General features: G+C 41.8%; 1 protein-coding gene across 7 annotated transcripts in view; it reads left to right on the forward strand.

Moving 5' to 3' along the window:
- The window catches only part of VCAN (versican), a 152,578-nt gene that overhangs the window by 40,848 nt on the left and 93,844 nt on the right, over window positions 1-17,886 (forward strand). For all 7 annotated transcript variants that reach the window (XR_007245089.1, XR_007245090.1, XM_048503758.1 and 4 more), the window contains exons 3-5: window positions 6,901-7,278; window positions 12,977-13,151; window positions 13,272-13,399. Coding sequence is in view for 5 of the 7 variants with exons in the window: in XM_048503758.1 (XP_048359715.1) it covers window positions 6,901-7,278; window positions 12,977-13,151; window positions 13,272-13,399 (681 nt within the window). In the remaining 2 variants the exon portion in view is untranslated. The remainder of the gene's footprint in view (window positions 1-6,900; window positions 7,279-12,976; window positions 13,152-13,271; window positions 13,400-17,886) is intronic.

Here is a 17,886-nt window from a genome sequence, read left to right on the forward strand (position 1 = left end):
GCAAGCTGCCTGAAGCTACTTTGGAAGCTGTTTACAGAGACAAATGTCTATGCTTGTAGGATACATTTCCACTCATCCTTAGACATGGGTGTAACTTATGATAGCACATCCACATGTATCATAAATATCCTGTTGTGGGATTTGAGCTATCCTTTACAGGTTCAGCAGCGTTCTCGTTGTGCTAGTTGAAAGCTCTATACCAATGTACATGTGAGGAAAGAGTTTTGTGATGAGGCTATCTTGCATTTTTAAAAGCTGGCCAGCATCTCCGCATGGCTGCCTTGAAGACTGCTTGCTCCTAAATTGCAGCTTCAGCCTCATGCATTCTGGCTCCACCATTGCCATCCACATAGTCTGCTAAAGGTCTCCAGTGAGTGATGAATCTAACTGTAGTTATATTGTCTCTTCCTGTTCCATAGGAGGACAAATACTCTTCCCTCTAGCAACTCATACCCAACCTTCAAAGCAGCTGGAAGTGAGAGATTCCCATCATGGAACTCTCAAAGCATGCGTTCTTTTGATCTGTATTTGGCCAGTTCTTTTTGCTAGGTTTCTTTTCTTACAACTCAGCATAGACATTCAAAATCTGGTAGTCTGCACAGGCACAAACAAAGACAGGACCATATGCCCACCAGCCCAATCCATATATTCAACCAAACATTTGTAGTGAACCTCAACGTGGGATTCAGCAGGTTTGCATCACTTTGGCAGAACTGGTTGTTAAAATGGTGCTTGTAAACAACCAGTTGTTAAATTATTTGAGTCCCACCACTGCTGGTAGCATTCCTGGTTGCATTGAGCAGCCTGTGAGTGTACACTTACATATACGTAGTCTTGCTGTACACACTGATAAATGGGGCGGGGGAAGGTATTACTGGATGCAGCCCACTCCCTTTTATATCTGTACAGCATACACAGTTCTGAGTAACTGAACAGGGCTTAAGTCATGGTAAAATAGTTAACTGCCCCTTCCGCACATGCAGAATAATGCACTTTCAATCCACTTTCACAATAGTTTTCAAGTGGATTTTGCTATTCCGCACAGCTGCAAAGTGCCTTGAAAGTGGATTGAAAGTGCATTATTCTGCATGTGTGGAAGGGACCAGATATGAGTAGGAAAGGAACATATTCCTTTCTCTCTCTCTCATTCTGGGAAAGGAAGCAGCTCCAAATGTAAGATGTTTTATAAAAATTTTGCTTCAAAACAGAATCCAAACTGTCTCTAGAAGGCTAGGCTGATTAAGGTGGACAGTAATTAATTCCTGGGGAGATAAGCATGGAAAGCCACAGGAAAGGAAATTACTTGTTTGGAAAGGAGCAAAAAGATCCCAACTTAGCTTTTGTTTATCCCCTTCTCCCAGTTTTCTTTAGCTCCAGGCTTAGTCTGCCAGCTGGAACAGAAAGGTCTTCTAAAGGGAAAACTGCATTGCGATACTTGTATAAAGTAGGTGAATGTATCTGTAGCTGTTTTGTCTGTTCCTACTGTAGCGAGGACACTAGAATGATGTAGAACTAACTTACGTATGATGATCACATGAAGCTGCTGACAGTTGCATTTAGTCAAGTATGCAGTTACCTATTTTGAAGAGTAAATATTTCACCACAGTTCACTGCAGGCAATCAAGTCACTGAAGTTGGAAAAGGAATGCCGACAGAGAGCTTAGTTAGCTATAATTCTTCAGCATGATTCTGTCCAATAATGATCCATGTTGGTTGAAAGATAACATTGATCTCTTACGTGTGTTTGATATCATAATATTTTAATATCATTTTTACATGATAGTGTAAAACTCTCCTCCAAAGGCTGTTGAAATTAATTTTAAAGTTGTTCTTGACCTTAAGGACTCTTTGATCTAACACTTTCATTTCTTCAACTGGTACAAATCCAGGCAATTCTAGAAACATAAACCCACTGTGGAGATAAAGTAATCTGACTGAGTGATTTGTTAAGGTAATCTGTGGCACTCAGAGTGAAGTTATTATATGTTTTGCATGATTTCCAGTCTTCTTAGATCACATCAGCTCTCTTCATATGCACTGATGACTGGTGGCTGCCCCAGGTGGCTCTAGGGAGGTACAGCACATGTGTCTGCCCTGCATTATGTACTAGTTCTGGGACCATAGCCTGGGGCATCTCCTATCCTGTGTAAATCTATCTAGTATTCATAGTCAAACTCTCAAGGGTAAAATTACTTGCCTTAGTATGATGGGCAGAAGGAGGACCCTCAATGTAAACTGATAATATTTTTTAAAATCTTTATTTTTACTGTCCAAGTGTGCTGCTACAGGTTCAGACAAATTGCAACTGCTGCTTTTAGTTAAGTTCCAGTGACAATTGCTGCTGGTGGCTATTTGAGCTGGTATCGTTGAAGGATCATACACGACTAGTTTGCTTAGTTAATTTTAAAAAGTGAACATGGTTTCATACCTGAAGTCCATTCACTGCAAGTATACAGTCAGTGCCCTCACTGATCTAACTGTAACAAATTGTTGTTCAATTGCTACACAGGCTGATTGGGCAGACAAGCAGCACCAACAAGGAAAAGCCCTTCAAAACCATAGAATAAAGCCTACATGCACTGGCATAATGCCCATTGGGCAAGGTGGGCAGCTGCCCAGGGCATCACCTTGTGGGGGGCATCAAAATGCTGGGTTCGTTTTTGGGTATCTTAGTGGTTTTCCATTTTTGGCCTGCAGGGGGCGCAGTTTTTAGGCTAGCGGCACCAAAATTTCAGCGTATCATCAGGGGACTATTCTTATGCTAGTCCCCCAAGCTTGGTGAGGTTTGGTTCAGGGAGTCCAAAGTTATGGACTCCCAAAGGGGGTGCCCCTATCCCCCATTGTTTCCAATGGGAGCTAATAGGAGATGGGGCTACATGATTCTGAGGTGGGTCCCATAACTTTGGGCCCCCTGAACCAAACTGGCACCAAACTTGGGGGGTATCATTAGGGCAGTCTCCTGATGAGACCCTGAATGTTTTGAGACTGTGCCTTCAGAGACTGTCTGCTACAGCCTGCAAACTCCTCATTGACAGCAATGCAGAAAACTCAATGCAGAACAAAGATTCTCAAGCAAATTTCTAGGATGTTCCTGCGGGGGTGCATTTTTTTATGTATTGGCACAAAAATTTCAGGGTATCATCTGGAGATGTGGGTACCCCCCAAGTTTGGTGCAGTTTGGTTCAGGGGGGCCAAAGTTATGGACCCTCAAAACTGTAGCCCCCATCTCCTATTAGCTCCCATTGGAAACAATGGGGGATGGGGCACCCCCTTTGGGAGTCCATAACTTTGGACTCCTTGAACCAAACCTCACCAAACTTGGGGAGTAGCATAAGGACAGTCTCCCAATGATATGCTGAAATTTTGGTGCTGATATGTCTAAAAATGCAGCCCCTGCAGGCACCAATGTTCTGGTGCAAAAAAAAATTTGGTTGTGGTGGATTGGCCGCCCATGGGGGGGCGGGGGGCATCCAACTCAGGTTTTGCCCAGGGCTACAGTTTGCCCAGGGCTGCCTCGTTACACCCCTGCCTACATGTCTTCTCCCCTCCTCACCAGGCTGTAGCTGCTGCAGCAGAAGGACACATGCCTAAGCAGAAAATAATTTGTTTCTTTGGCAGGAAGAAAAAGCAGCAGCCCCTTTTGTCTAGCCTAGCCTAGGCATGCCCAGCCCCCCCCCACCCATTTTGGCCCAGGCACAAGCATGCTAGCTCACTGGCCAGGACAAAGGCATCTGTTGCCCTTCAGAGTCCTGTCAGTTGTTTCTTATGTCCTATCCATCCCTGCCAGGGTCTTTCACCATTATTGCTCCATGAACAATGATGCTGTATCTTGAACAATGATCCATAAACAATGATCCATAAACAATGATCCAGTCAATGATCCACCACCCCCAAGCACTGGGGGGGCACCCAGAGGAGGTGTAGCCCCCGGGCATCATTTTCCCCCAATACGCTGCTGGATAAAGATATTGTGTTCAGGTGGTTTTGGTCTTGGTTGATCAGCACCACAGTGTGGTGCCTGGGGGACAGAGTTGATTGCTTGAGTGTGTGGCATATGCTGAGAACCGGCTGTATTTCTTTTTCAGTTTGCTCAGGTACAGTGCTAGATATTCTGAACCCTTGAAGGTGGTAATGGGCTGAAGGAAAGTTAAAAAAAACCCTGGAAGTTCCTTCCCAGTAAGACGAAGGTGCTTTGATTCCTGCTAGAACCTGTCAGAGGTTGATGATTTGTCCTGCTTCCAATGGAGTCATACTCTGCCCCCTGCCCCCCAAAGGAACAAGCTTGCAGCTCAGGGTTTTGTTTGCTCTCAGTGTACAGGTGAAGGCACAGGTCTCTTCTGCAGTGTGTGGCATCTTTCACCAGCTTGGGATAGTACACCAGCTATAGCTCTGAGCTGTCCCTGCACTGAACACATCCCAGATACATTACTGTAATGCTCTTGGAGCTACCCTCAAAGATGCTTTGAAAGTGGCAATTAGTGCACAGTGCAATAGTTAGATTGCTGACAGGTGTTTCCTATAGAGAAACATATTATGCCTGTATTGAGTCAATTGCACTGTCTGCCAATTTGCTTCAAGATGTTGGTTTTGACTGTTAATGCCCAACAGCCAGGGGTCTAGGTCCACTTACTCTGCATATTCCTTCCCATCAATTAAGATCTTTGTCAAGGTTCCGCTTTAATTTCCCATATGCAGCAGAACAAAATGGACCATTACACAAAACTGAATTGAGTTTTGCTTTGCTGTTATGCATATGTTTAATTTTTTTACGTTTAAATTTGCAGCCTGTTATGTGGTTTGTGAGTCTTGTCAGTTAGTCTTAATTACTTCTAATTAGCCTGAGTTTAATTCTGCTGCCAAAGATTGGTGAGGGTTGCTCTCAAGTTGGTCTTAACTGTCTTTAGCATGACTTTACTATTTTAGATTGGTTTCAGTGTTTTAATTGTACTATTACATTTTGTTGTAATCTGAGGGGGCTAAGGAACAGGGTATACATGTTTAAGGAAATGTTTAAGGAGCCCGATCTTCAAGCCTACACAGCAAATACACAGAAGTAGAAGCTCATGCAGCAATTTAAACTGGAACAAAGCACGCCTATCTATCCCTGGCAGCTATTTATCTAGGGACTAATACTAAGAGTACCTCCAAAAATTAAACCTCTGCTTTCAGAGGAAATACAGCCATGTCTAAAATAGATTGGATACTTATTCCTATGTCAGTTTCTGGACTCTCTAATATCTGCAGCTATTCAGTTGTGCTGGTTATTATGCTGGTGTTGAATGGTTCTTGTTGAACGATTGGTGATGCTGTGGCATAAAGTTGCTTCTTTGTTTTTTCTTGCTGTAGCACAAAGCCAGCATCAGTGGTGGTATATAGATTTTATTGGCCAAAAGGTAAGGGTAACTTTCATTTGAGGCTACCTTTAAAGACAATTTTGAAACATCAGCTGGGTCAAAATGCAGCATCTGTAATTTTAGTTGGGGCTCACCACCATGAATATTACTCTACTACCTACCTTGGCTTCTAATTGGTTTCTGGACTCAGTTTAATGCTTGGGCCCAGGCTATCTGAAAGACCTCCTCCACCCACAGGTACTTGCCCAAACCCTACAATTTTTATAGAGGTCTTCTCTAGCATCTAGATTAGGCAGGTACCTATGAGTGAAGCTGCTATTTACTGTTAATAACTATTCTATTATAAACTATTTTTCTTTCTTCACTCTGTGAAACTTGATGTTGGACTAGATGAACCTGATCTGATCTAGCAAAGGTTTAACATTTGTAGGAGAAACAGAGTAAAAATCAGCTCAAACATAGACCTCAGCCTGTCTCCAGAGAAACTGGGCTTTCTGTTGGGAAAAGGGGTGGCTTAGACATATGCTTCTCTCTCCATATTCACAGCCCTGCCTACTAGTTTATATAAACATTTTGTTCTGATCTTTGTAGGGCATATTTGCAAGGTGGCTAGCACTGTCTATCAGCCTTGGGGGAAGAAATTGTAGCACATGTGTGCTGCCCTCCTCCCCATTTGCTTTGCTTTAGAGTGGATATAGGTAAAATGTTTTTGCAGTTGCCACCTAATGGATGCCTGGCTTCCAATAATGGAATTACTCAGATATCTAGGAACAGTGGTTATATAGAATCAGGAAGGCCATCCCAAATCAATGAAATGGTGTGATGATTGGCACAGTGTTCCACTCTTCTCTATCACAGGAATATCTTCTAATGTTGATTTACTCTGTTTCCCCTTGTCATGCAACCCTTCTTGCCTCCTATCGCCCAAGGAAAATAAAATCAGACAGCAAGGTACTAGGAGAATTGGAAGATCAGAAGGCATCTCCCATACCCAAATGTTGGAAATTATTTTGGTTGGCTTAGGAAACTTGACATTTCTGAATCGTGGCATTAGCCAGATCTTAAGTAGTAACTTTCTAATCATGGATGTGTATCAATGTTATGAACAAAACTTGATTTGAGGACCAAGAACGATTAGAAAATATACCCCCAAAAACTGAACTGCTACCTTTCCCTCAATTCCAAAATTAATATTGAGGCCCAGTTCAGGAGTCCTTAAATGGTTGTGTACGTGTACGTGCAATCTTAAAACTATTTCTCAGTACTCTCTGGAATGTCAGCTACAGCTCATCATAAAAATCTTTTAGGACAGTAAAGAAGGTGTTTTGCAGAAACTTTCACAACATTGTATTTGTTCTCTAAGATCTGTGATGAATTTGGGTGAAAATTTTACCAGGACACCATATTGCTTCCCAATATTCTTGATCTACCTGTTTGTACTCTGTTGAGCAGCACCTGATAGCAGGAGGTGGAGTTGCCTATGGTTGATAAATCTCTGTAACTTATCACCAAGTTTGCTTACTAATAGAACTTTTCTCCTTTACAGTGAAAGTGGAAAAAAGTCCCCCAGTGAAGGGTTCACTTGCTGGAAGAGCTGTCCTTCCTTGCTTCTTTTCAACCTTGCCTACGTTGCCCCCGAGCTACCACAATACAAGTGAATTTCTTCGGATCAAATGGTCAAAAGTTGAGCAGGATGCAGGAGGAAAAGACCTAAGAGAACATACAGTTTTGGTGGCCCAAAATGGAAATATCAAGATAGGAAAAGGCTACAAAGGGAGAGTATCAGTTCCAAGCCACCCAGAAGACATTGGTGATGCATCACTGACGATGGCGAAATTGCGGGCAAGCGATGCTGGTGTTTATCGCTGTGATGTCATGTATGGAATTGAAGATACCCAAGATATCGTCTCACTGGCTGTTGATGGTAAGATTCTGTTTGTTTTATTTAAATCATGCATATTTCTCCCATTCTACTGTCACCCCACTGGTTACCCATCAGGATCACCTTAAGGTATTGGCTGTCACATACACCAAACCCTTCATGTTCTTGGACCCTCAGTGTTGTGAAACCGTCTCTCCCCACATGCACTACCACAACTGCTTTGCTCATCTGAGCAAGGACTTCTGCAGGTGCCAACCTGCAAATGGGCAAAATCAACAACTGCCAGTGCAAGTACCTTCGCCGTTGTGTCCCCGAGGAAGTCAGAAAGACTCCCGTCCTCCTGGTTTCCTGTAAACTATGCAAAACTGAATCATTCAAGAGAGTTTTTTCTGTGCAAGCAACAGAGTTGCACTGTACTAATGATTCAAAAAGTTTATTGGATACTTTATTAGGGATTGCGGTCTATAGTACCATGTTGAGCTTACTGAAAGTAGGATCTTACTATATAATATATCACTTAATGTGTTGTTATATGCTTTGCTTCAATTTTGTTTTCATACTTCTGATTGGCTCCACAACCCTAATCTTGTTGCATTGTTTATCCTGTTGATTGTATTGACTTTGTGCAGTTCATCTTGAGTCCAAATGAGAAAGGCAGACTGTAGAAAATGTTTGTGTTATGTATGTATGTGTGTGTGTGGGGGGGTATAAAACACACACATGTGTTTGTGTGTATTGTGCACCATGTATATCAAATACCATTACAGTTCTGTACTTCTTCTGCTTCTATTTGAGTTTCAAAAAGGGCAAGTTTGAGATGACCACATCCCCCCTAATTTCCCAAACTGCTAACAAGTATCATTTCTAGAACTGTGAACCTTTTATGCACATCTCCTTCCTCTGAGCTGGCAACTGTAAGGACAGGGAAGTTAGTGCACTTTATGGAGTTAGATTTTGCCCCAGAATCTCCTTTTGAAGATCTCTAAAGTAAAAATGCCCTTTACACTCTTCTGATCTTCCTTCCCCAGGGAACTTTTTCTGCCTCCTCCCATTCTTTTGAAACAGAGAAGTAGTTAATTGTCATTGTTCAAAGGAATCTCATGATTTCATTTAAGATGATCCCTGTTCTCAGTATCCCCCCAGTTAATTTTTCTCTGCCTTAGGGATCCTGTGCAGACCAGAACAGTCATCCTTTTCCCCTTCTAGTGCTGCTGGAATGCTAGTAATTTTTGTCATTGTTAAAAAAATTACAAATCATTAAGACTGGAGAGAGGAATATGCTTTGGTATTAGCAGAGAATAAATGAGATGCATTTTCTATTATATAAAAAGATTTCCAAGGCATACAAGACACCACATATTAAAAGTACCCCATCTTGTGGCAACTACAGCTGCTATTCTGTTTCCATTTGTTTGAAAAAATGTACAGGGATCCAGAATTGTCTGTCTGTCTGTCTGTCTGTCCCACCTCCACACAGGGAGCTCAGAGCAGTTTACAACATTTAAAAATTCAACATTAAAATTCAATTAATACAAATAAAATTCAAATAAAGGCAATCTTAGTATATAATGGAGCAGCGTTTTCCTGAAAGCCTCCTCCCACCCCCAACAACCATCAGCTGATCCACAGACCACAGAAGCCCTCCCACCCCACAGTGCACCCCACAGTGCAATCCACTAGGGGTGGGGGGCAATTTGGCAGCGACCAGGGATGGGCCCACTTTAGGACAGCTGCACTGCCTCCAAAGGGTTTCAGGTGGTGTGGCAAGCCGGGGGGGGGGGCAGAAATCCCTGGCAGCTGGCAAAAAACCATGCTGTGTCACACTTTAAGTCACTACCAGGTCCAGGGGACATTCCTGGGATGAAAGCACTTTGGAAGCTAAGTACAGCTGGCTCCACCCCCAGAATGTCCCCGCTTATGCCAGGCTGGGCTCTTCTGCTGGAGAACTGTTCCTGCAGCTTCTGGATGTTATGAAGCCACACAATAAAGTAAAATATGCCAGTATTAGCTTTCCTTGAATCATTTGGATTTACCTCCAGAAATAACATTAATTGTACTTGTCTAAATTTCAACAAAATTCTACTTCCTTCTCAGTTACTATATTTGTTCACTCTCTAGTAAATTCTTATAACAAAGAGACACAAGGGAAAGACAAATGCCAATAGACCTAATGTGAATGAAGTTGGACAGCAGATTTTTCTGCGTGTGCGCCCTCTTGTTTCACTTCCAGCGGAAACAATGGAAGCTTTGGATTGTAAGCTGCTTCTGCAGAGCAGCAACGTCCCATTCTGCTGATTTCTGTGGAAAGCGCAAAGGAAATTAACAGCAACAACAGTGCTTTACCCTCTTTTACAAGCATTTTTAAAAATATTGGTAGTATGTATAGTGTTAGTAATGTACCAGATAAAATGGTAATTTTTTAAAAAATTGCTGTCAGGAAATCTTTACATTTCATAAGGAGGTAATATATTGCTTTCTAGTCTTGCCTTGACCTAGATGGGCCAGGCTATCCAGTCAGATTTCAGAAACTAAGTAGGGTTGGCCCAGGTTAGTATTTAGATGGGAGACCACCAGCGTTGCTATGCAAAGGCAGGCAATGGCAACCCATCTCTGAATGCCTCTGCCTTGAAAACCCCATAAAGGTTTTCAGCTATCACTTGATAGCACTTTCCATCATCATCCATCCAGATCAGAGTAAATTGAAGCAAAGGTAGTCCCTTGTGTCACATCATTGTGTTTACTGGACAGACTTTGTTTATGGGGAGGTTTGCCATTGCCCCAGTTGTCTACACTTTACTAACCTCAGAAAGATGGAAAGCTGAGTCAACCTTCAGCCTGACTGACCTGAAGGTACCTGAAACTGACTTCTGTCAGGATCAAATTCAGGTTGTGAGCAGTACTGCAGCTTACTATTTTGCACCACAGGGCTACTGAAGTAGCCATCCAGAATGCATCCAATGAGTCTTAAATACAGGAATGCCATTAAAGCCTTCAGCTTGCTGGCAATTTTGTCTTTTGATGTTAACAGTCAAAACTTGATAGTGCAAGTCTTGTAACAACACATTAGCAGATGGGTGCTATTACAGCTGTTGCATAGATAGCTGCGTGAGTAGTAAAAGGGGTTTATGCTTTGGATGTATTTAAACTAGATAGCATGTGGAAATACCAGGGTGGTATCCACATAGTGTGGCTGTTTGTCATGTTCTACTAAGATTACCTGCATACCAGAATTTAAGCACTCTTACAAATTCTTTCACCAAATGTTGGCAACGAGAGTGTAAATTTAGATGAATTATACATTTGGGATTATTTTACATTTTCACTGCTTATGAAAGTAGAGTCTGAAAGTACACTGTGTGAATCTACAGATGGTTTTTAGATAAATGCTACATTCCATTAAGCATGCCTTCATTTTACTCATTTCAGAAGCACCATGATTGCAGTCTTGCACTGGTGTTCCGAAGGCACAATGTCACTTACAGCACCAACCCAGAAATGATTTCATCATATTGGGTTGGTGATCCAGGATTCCACTAAAGCTCTGTGGTTTGTGTCAGCAGTGGCATGTCATTGAAGCAATTGTGATTTTCTCTATGTTTCCCTCCACTGCTCTGCAGATGGGTCAGAGGTTGCCAGCAAGAAAGTCTTCTTCTCTAGTGGAAAACCTGGCAGCCCTAGTTGAAGTGCTTGAGTTGGAGCATGTCATATCATGTGTGACACAAGTGTTTGAACATACCTGTCTCTAACAGTGTTTTAAAAATACAGATGAAAATATATTTGACTACATTACAAATATATTTGACTACATTACTCAATGGTATGGCCAGAAAGCACAGTTTTCTTATACTGGAATGATTCCCTTTGACTTTAATGAGTTAATTCAGAGGGCATGTCTCTACAGTTTTGTAGTTGATAACAGATGTACTTATGAAAATGCATTCCACATGACTAGACAGCAAGATGTGTATGGCACACTTCTGCTTGCACCAACAATAGTGGAAGTTCTGCAACAATGCACCCTTCAATACATTTCTAACAAAGTGACAGTGTGCATGTGGAGTGATGGAATGCATAACAGATGGTCCACATGATTTAATATAATGTTATGAAATTGTATCAGAAAAAATACTATGTGCTATACTTTGCACATGTAGAAAAGATACAATTGCATTCACTGAAGTAATTTTAGTGCTTCCATTTGCAATAGGACTGTTGCAAATATAGGTGGATTCCGCACAGGACAACTATAATGGGTGTAGGATGTGATACAAACCATTTTGTGTGGGAGGAACTCTGCACAGGTCCCATTCCCAAAACAAGTCTGCCTTTTTTTATTTATTTCAAACTGGGATTTTCAAAAAATTACAAATACTGGAATGATTCCCTTTGATCAGTGATCCTTTTACAAAATCCCAGGTTGGAGCCACTCTCGCGCAAACGGCCAGGCAGGAGGGACTTTATTTCCCTCCCTTCCACTGCACTGTCCACAGTCAGGGAGAATCTGCCTGATATTGCCATGTCGTTGCAGGGAGGCCACTTTTTCTTATTTTCCAGATTGCACATGCACAGCTATGCAGGTGCAGCTGATTATATTATGGGATGATTGGCATGGCTGCAGGGGTTCATTTCTGTATAGCTGCTCAGGTTCATGTGTGTTGCTGGAAATTTTAAAAAAGAGAAGCATCTCCATGCAAAGACATGAAAGTAGCCTGGATTGTTTCCATGAGCTCCAATTGCTGCCTGAAAAACATGCATGTGAAGGGGAAAATGGAAACTGGGTTTCTTTATGACGACTGCAACCCATTATACATTTGCTGTGCGGAATTGACTGTAGAAATCTTCAGTTCATTATGCGCATCTAGTCACTGAAAATCAAATAGTACTGTACATATCCTGCTTTCCTACCATAGTAGTCCATACGGCAAACTTGAGAACTGGATGAGCAGCATGCAGCAGCATTCTTTGGGTAGGAAGACAGACACATCTTTCTTTCCTGATGCTACTTTTTGCAATGTTGAACTTTTATTTGTTAAGGCAGCACTGGAATATGCTTTGAAAGATTACAGAATTTAATCTGATTATTTCATTTATACCTCAACTTTCTCCCCAGTGCTAGAACACGGCCATACAGCCCGGAAACCACACAGCACCCCAGTGATTCCAGCCATGAAATCCTTCGACAATACATAATCACAAAATTACACAGCAATATATTAATAAACATTAAAAAATTAAAATACAATTAAAATCCTAGTTGTAACAGATAATGCCGAGATAGTGATCCCCTTATTTTATGGGTGAACAATAGGAGACTTGACAGCGTAATAAGCGCAAGAACCCTAAGTAGGCTCAGCAGGGGAAAGGCCAATTAACGTTAAACTGTCACTGTCCTCAGCCATAGGTCCAGCAAAACAACTCCATCTTACAGGCTCTGCAGAACTGAACCAAATCCTTCAGAACTGGATGTCACTCAACAGAGAGTTCCACCAGGTTGGGGCCAGTGCCGAAAAAGCCTTGGCTCGGGTCAGGGACAGCCAGATACATTTCGGGTCACATCTCTATTACCTATTCCTTCTGGGTGTAGGAGGGATGGAGAGTTTGCCATTTTATACTCTGTGGAACTGCACTGAATAATAATTCCGATCCTTGTTACATGGTATGTCCAACCTTGCTAGTTTTACTGGGCTAGAAAGAAAATCTAGTGATGCAATATGAGTGACTAGATTTCCTGTCTCTGCAGGTGTTGTGTTCCACTACCGTGCAGCCAGCAGTAGGTACACCATGAATTTCAAGCAGGCTAAGGAAGCTTGTTTAGAGAATGGTGCTGTTATAGCAAGCCCCAGTCAACTGAAAGCTGCTTATGAAGATGGATTTGAGCAGTGTGATGCTGGCTGGTTGTCTGACCAGACTGTTAGGTGAGAAAATCAGATTGCCCCTTGACTGTGCATGCTAATGTAAATAGTCTTGGTTCATCCTTAATGAGAAAAGGCTAAAGAAATCTTAACCTTCACCAGCTTTTACGTGCTGTTTTGCAGGTATCCCATCAGACAACCCAGAGTTGGATGCTATGGAGACATGATGGGAAAGGAAGGAGTCAGAACCTATGGATATCGTCTTCCCAATGAAACCTATGATGCCTATTGCTATGTGGGAAGCTTGAATGGTGAGCAAAATTTGTTATTTTTAGCAGTGAACCTGATAGCTAAAATGAAGCACTAGTGTGTAACTAGACATAACCACCAGACACCACAGTGGTAAGCTTTAAGCTACGTTAGTACTTAAAATACTTGGTCTGAATTTATTTTCCGTCTTGTTAAATAGAAAAAACAGCAGCATTTTTTCTTTATGCTTATTCAATGTTAAACTCGTCTTACAGTTAGAATCCCTGCAAAGAGTCTTCATGTGAGCATGATTTCAGAATAATCATTTTGAAAAAGGGAAGCGGGTTCATAGCAGTTATTGGCAGTATGTCAAACCACACAAAGCACCTGCAGCAAGGTCAGAGTGGACTGATAGTTTCATATGGGTGTTACCCTCAATGCTTGAGCCTGCCCCTTTTAGACTGGGGAATTAGCAAGGTCAAACCTTGCTTAGTTAGAGGCTGAGATCTTTGTTCACCAACATTTATAGAGGTGGTTTCTACAAGAAATGTGGTGTAAAATTTAACCAGTTTTATTAGAAAAAGTAATATAATGAACATACAATCACATAAATATTCAAAACACATAAAGAGTTCACACAGTCCTAGGATGTATAAAGGAGTGAGGGTGTAGGTCTGCAACAAAGTGCAGTATTTGAGGAACAAGGTGATAATTACCTGATCTAGAAGATGATTGACCAGTGAGCAAGTTCAATGATGTTTGCTGAACTCCACTAGACAGGGTAGAAAGCAGAGCTGGGAACAGTATTAACCAGACAGAGAGATGTCCAGGAAAATGCTGAACACCTTGTTCTGGGTGGATAGTCTATTTATAGGGGGAAACAGGTCCTCAGGTGACCCAGTCTTCCCAGGAGAAAGGCGGCCCTTGTTTTCTGGGAGAGAGAATAATAGGAGGACACCTGGCTTAATTTTCTAAGCTTGGGGAGTACCTAGAAATTGTTAGATTTGGGGGTGGAACAGTTCCAGGATAATGCCAATGCAGATGAAGGTGGTCACTGTAGAGGTTAGGGAACATGAAGGTGGAATTAGTGCTTAGAAGAATAGCTGGCAGGAACTTTTGATGAAATTAGTTAGCATACTCTTTGTTACATGGGGACAGGGGTGCCATGGCTAAAGTGGGAACTGGCTTTGTCCTTTCCTGATTGCTTCAGGAAAAGGTGTGGCAGCAATTTGCAAGTAAATTTTGGTAGGAGATCTTTGCACAGGCAGGTTTTTGCCTCAGTGATAACTCCCTGCTCGTGCAGGGATGGCGTCCATCTTGACACTACATTGCTAGGCTACCTCTGAGGTTGGCAGAATAGGTAGAGAGCCTGCTATCCTAAGAAACAGGCCTCCCCCACCCACTATAGGTCTATCTGGTAACATGGGAGAAGGCAGACTTTAAGGTAGGGGTCCCAAACATGGTGCCTGTGAGTGCCATGTTACCCACTGACATCTTTTCTGAGGCCTTCCAAGTGTTTTTAAGGAGGGCCCTGAATGTCTACTGAAGATTTGATTGGCTGTACAAATTTTTAAACATCTTGCTTTGGCAGCAATTGCCACCACAGCACTAGAATCTTCACTGAAATAAGAACTGATTTTTATATCCTGCTTTTTCTACCTTAAGAAGTCTAAAAGTGACTCATAATCACAGCCCCTTTCTCTCCCACATCAAGTACCTTTTGAGGTGGGTGGTGCTGAGGGAGTTCTGGAAGAACTGTGACTGGCCCAAGGTCTCCTACCAGGCTTCATGCTCTCTAAATTAGAGTCCACCACTCTTAACCACTGGAACACGCTGGCTCTGACAACCTATGCTAATTATTTTGTGGCTGGTTCTGCCTCCTGAGGTAGCCATTTTGTCTCAGCTATTTTGTGGCTACTCCCATCATGCTGTGTCAGAATCCTATAGGTATTCAAAGGCATTAAAAGGCAATGCCAGAATTTTGAATTGATCCCGGAAGAAAATGGGAGTCATTGTAGATGGATCAAGACTAGAGTGATGTGGGCCCTATGTTCCACTCCAGTCAACATTCTGGGCACAGCATTCTTTACCAGCTGCAGCTTCTAGACTGACTTCAAAGGCAGCCCCACAAAGAGTTTGCAGTAATTTATCTAGATGTTACTAGGGCATGCACCACAGTGGCAAGATATTTCCTCCAGGAAGGGCCACAGCTGGCTTACCAGTCAACGTTGGTGAAGGAATGTTTATTTTGTTTGACCCCCTAAATAAATATATTAATATTTTGCTGGCACACATGGAAACTGAAAAATTCACTCTTAATGAAATTTATTTTCCATCTCTTTCTGATGGTGCAGATCCCAAATCCAAAGAATGTGACCTCTTTTACCACCTCGGATCCTGTTAAACCATGCAAAATATAATATACAATCTGGGAGTGGTAGGAAAGTTCCGTAATGGAGAGCTAATGGAAACTTGTAATGTGTAGTTTCCCATGGTGCACCTTCATGATTTTTATTCTAAAAGAGCAGCATAAATCCAGATGTTTCTTTCATATTTTCCATATTTCAAAAAGACTAGTAAGTGTGTATTCACCACACATTGTAAAGTAAGGGCAAACTGTTTTACTCAGGACTACAAGTTGAACTGTCCTAACAGTAAGCTTGTAAGAACAATAACTACCCTGTGGATTGCAAATTGACATGCGGGGTTTGTTTGCATATGAGGGCCATACAGCTTTACACTCAGCACTTGGAACTGTAATTGCATGAGTCTAAAAGAACATGAACATTATTACAGACGGATGTAATAGAAGCTGTATGATACGTAAAGTCTAATTGTTATTAATACAGAGTTGAACAGAACACCTTGAGGAACAGCACCTAAGCTTCAGATCTTCCCAGGACTTGGTAATGATTGTTGCCACTGATGTTTAAGAAGATTTACTTTGTTGTTTTGTTTCTCCAGGCATTGGGGTGGGGTGGGGGATATTTGGCTGTAATAAATATTATGTTTTTGATTTAAAAAGTAATGGGTCATTAATGACCCATGAAGTGACACCACATCACAACATTTATGAGGCAGACTACATTTATGAAGTGATTTGCCACTGCCTTCCCCAGTCATCTACAGTTTACCCCCAGCAATCAGGGTAGTTACTGACCTCGAAAGGATGGATGGCTGAGTCAACCTTTGTGATGGCTACCTGAACTGACTTCTATCGGGATCGAACTCAGATCATGAGCAGAGCTTTCACTGCAGTACTGTAGCTTACCACTCTGTGCCCCAAGGCTCTTTCCCCCATCTTGTAATTATTATGACTGCTTGTTTGAGTATGTTATTGGAAATCCTGTAAGTGGTTGAGAAGCAAATTGACATGTGAACAGCTAGAGATTGTCTTTAATCTTATGGCTTGATGATTCCTTTACATTTCTAGTATCCAGCTATCCAGACCAGGGCATAAGGTCTGTTGAATCAGTATACCTATTGTGGGAGAAACATTTAAACATAACTGTTGTAACTTTGTGCTTATATTTCTTCCTGAATGTTTTCATGCATTTAACATATGTCAAATGTAAATCTGTCCCTGACTTCTAGCAATACTGTAGTGTCGGCAAGTGGCTTAGGGCAAGGATACACAGATATTACTTCTGATACAAATTGTGCTAGAATCTTTTCCCATCTGCAACAAATACATGACCAAAACATCAGAGAAACATTTTGTGAAAACAAGAAGTTGGTAATCTTCTTGGGTAGAAGTTTTTTGGCAAGGGGAAGAGGGGAATCAATTTTCCATTTCAATGACTGCCAAGTCTATCTTGCTGCATTCAACAGCAATAAAAAGAAGCTTAGGTGCTTTTTAAACGAAGCAAGGCAAACGTGTGTGCACACACACCAGGAAAATCTGGAGCTTCTTAGAGAGCTTTGACTTTTGAGTAGAGGCAATTGACCTAAACAGGGGCCAAAACTAATACAAACGGCATTGCTGTCTGAAATCCAAACATTGTCATGGTTTCCATGCTTCCCCTATTATTGCAGGACATGGGCAGAGCTAAGCTCCCTTTTCCCTCTTGCTTCTGGCCCCGGTGTCTGCCTTGATCATCTTGCTGAGTTACTCCTCCATGTGGATTACAGCTATCAAAACATTACAGATCTCTTTAACTTTTGATCCCTTCCCCCCCCCCCAATATTTTTTCATCACACTAATGTTCAAGGCTACGTCACTCACAAGCTTGCCAGATGGATTTTCTCTGTCTTTTTCGGACATGTGGAAAAAATACCTTAAAGCTGTTCTTGTTTGGGAAGCCATGGCTTTTGCAGATTCATAATTCAACAGCTCAGACTGTATGATAGGTCTAATCCCCCACTTAAATGCGGACTGTAACACTCTTGTAGACAGAGTAAAAGCTGGTTTTAAAGATTTTGCTTTTAATGCTTTGTTTTTAAATTAACGAAATTACACTTTGGTAGGAGGAAGTCCATTTGACGGTCCAAACAATCATTTGCCTTTGGTGCCATTGAATATGTGAAAAGAGCATAAACACTAGTCTGT

The sequence above is a fragment of the Sphaerodactylus townsendi genome, linkage group LG07 (assembly GCF_021028975.2).
Source record: "Sphaerodactylus townsendi isolate TG3544 linkage group LG07, MPM_Stown_v2.3, whole genome shotgun sequence".
Taxonomy (NCBI): Eukaryota; Metazoa; Chordata; class Lepidosauria; order Squamata; family Sphaerodactylidae; genus Sphaerodactylus; species Sphaerodactylus townsendi.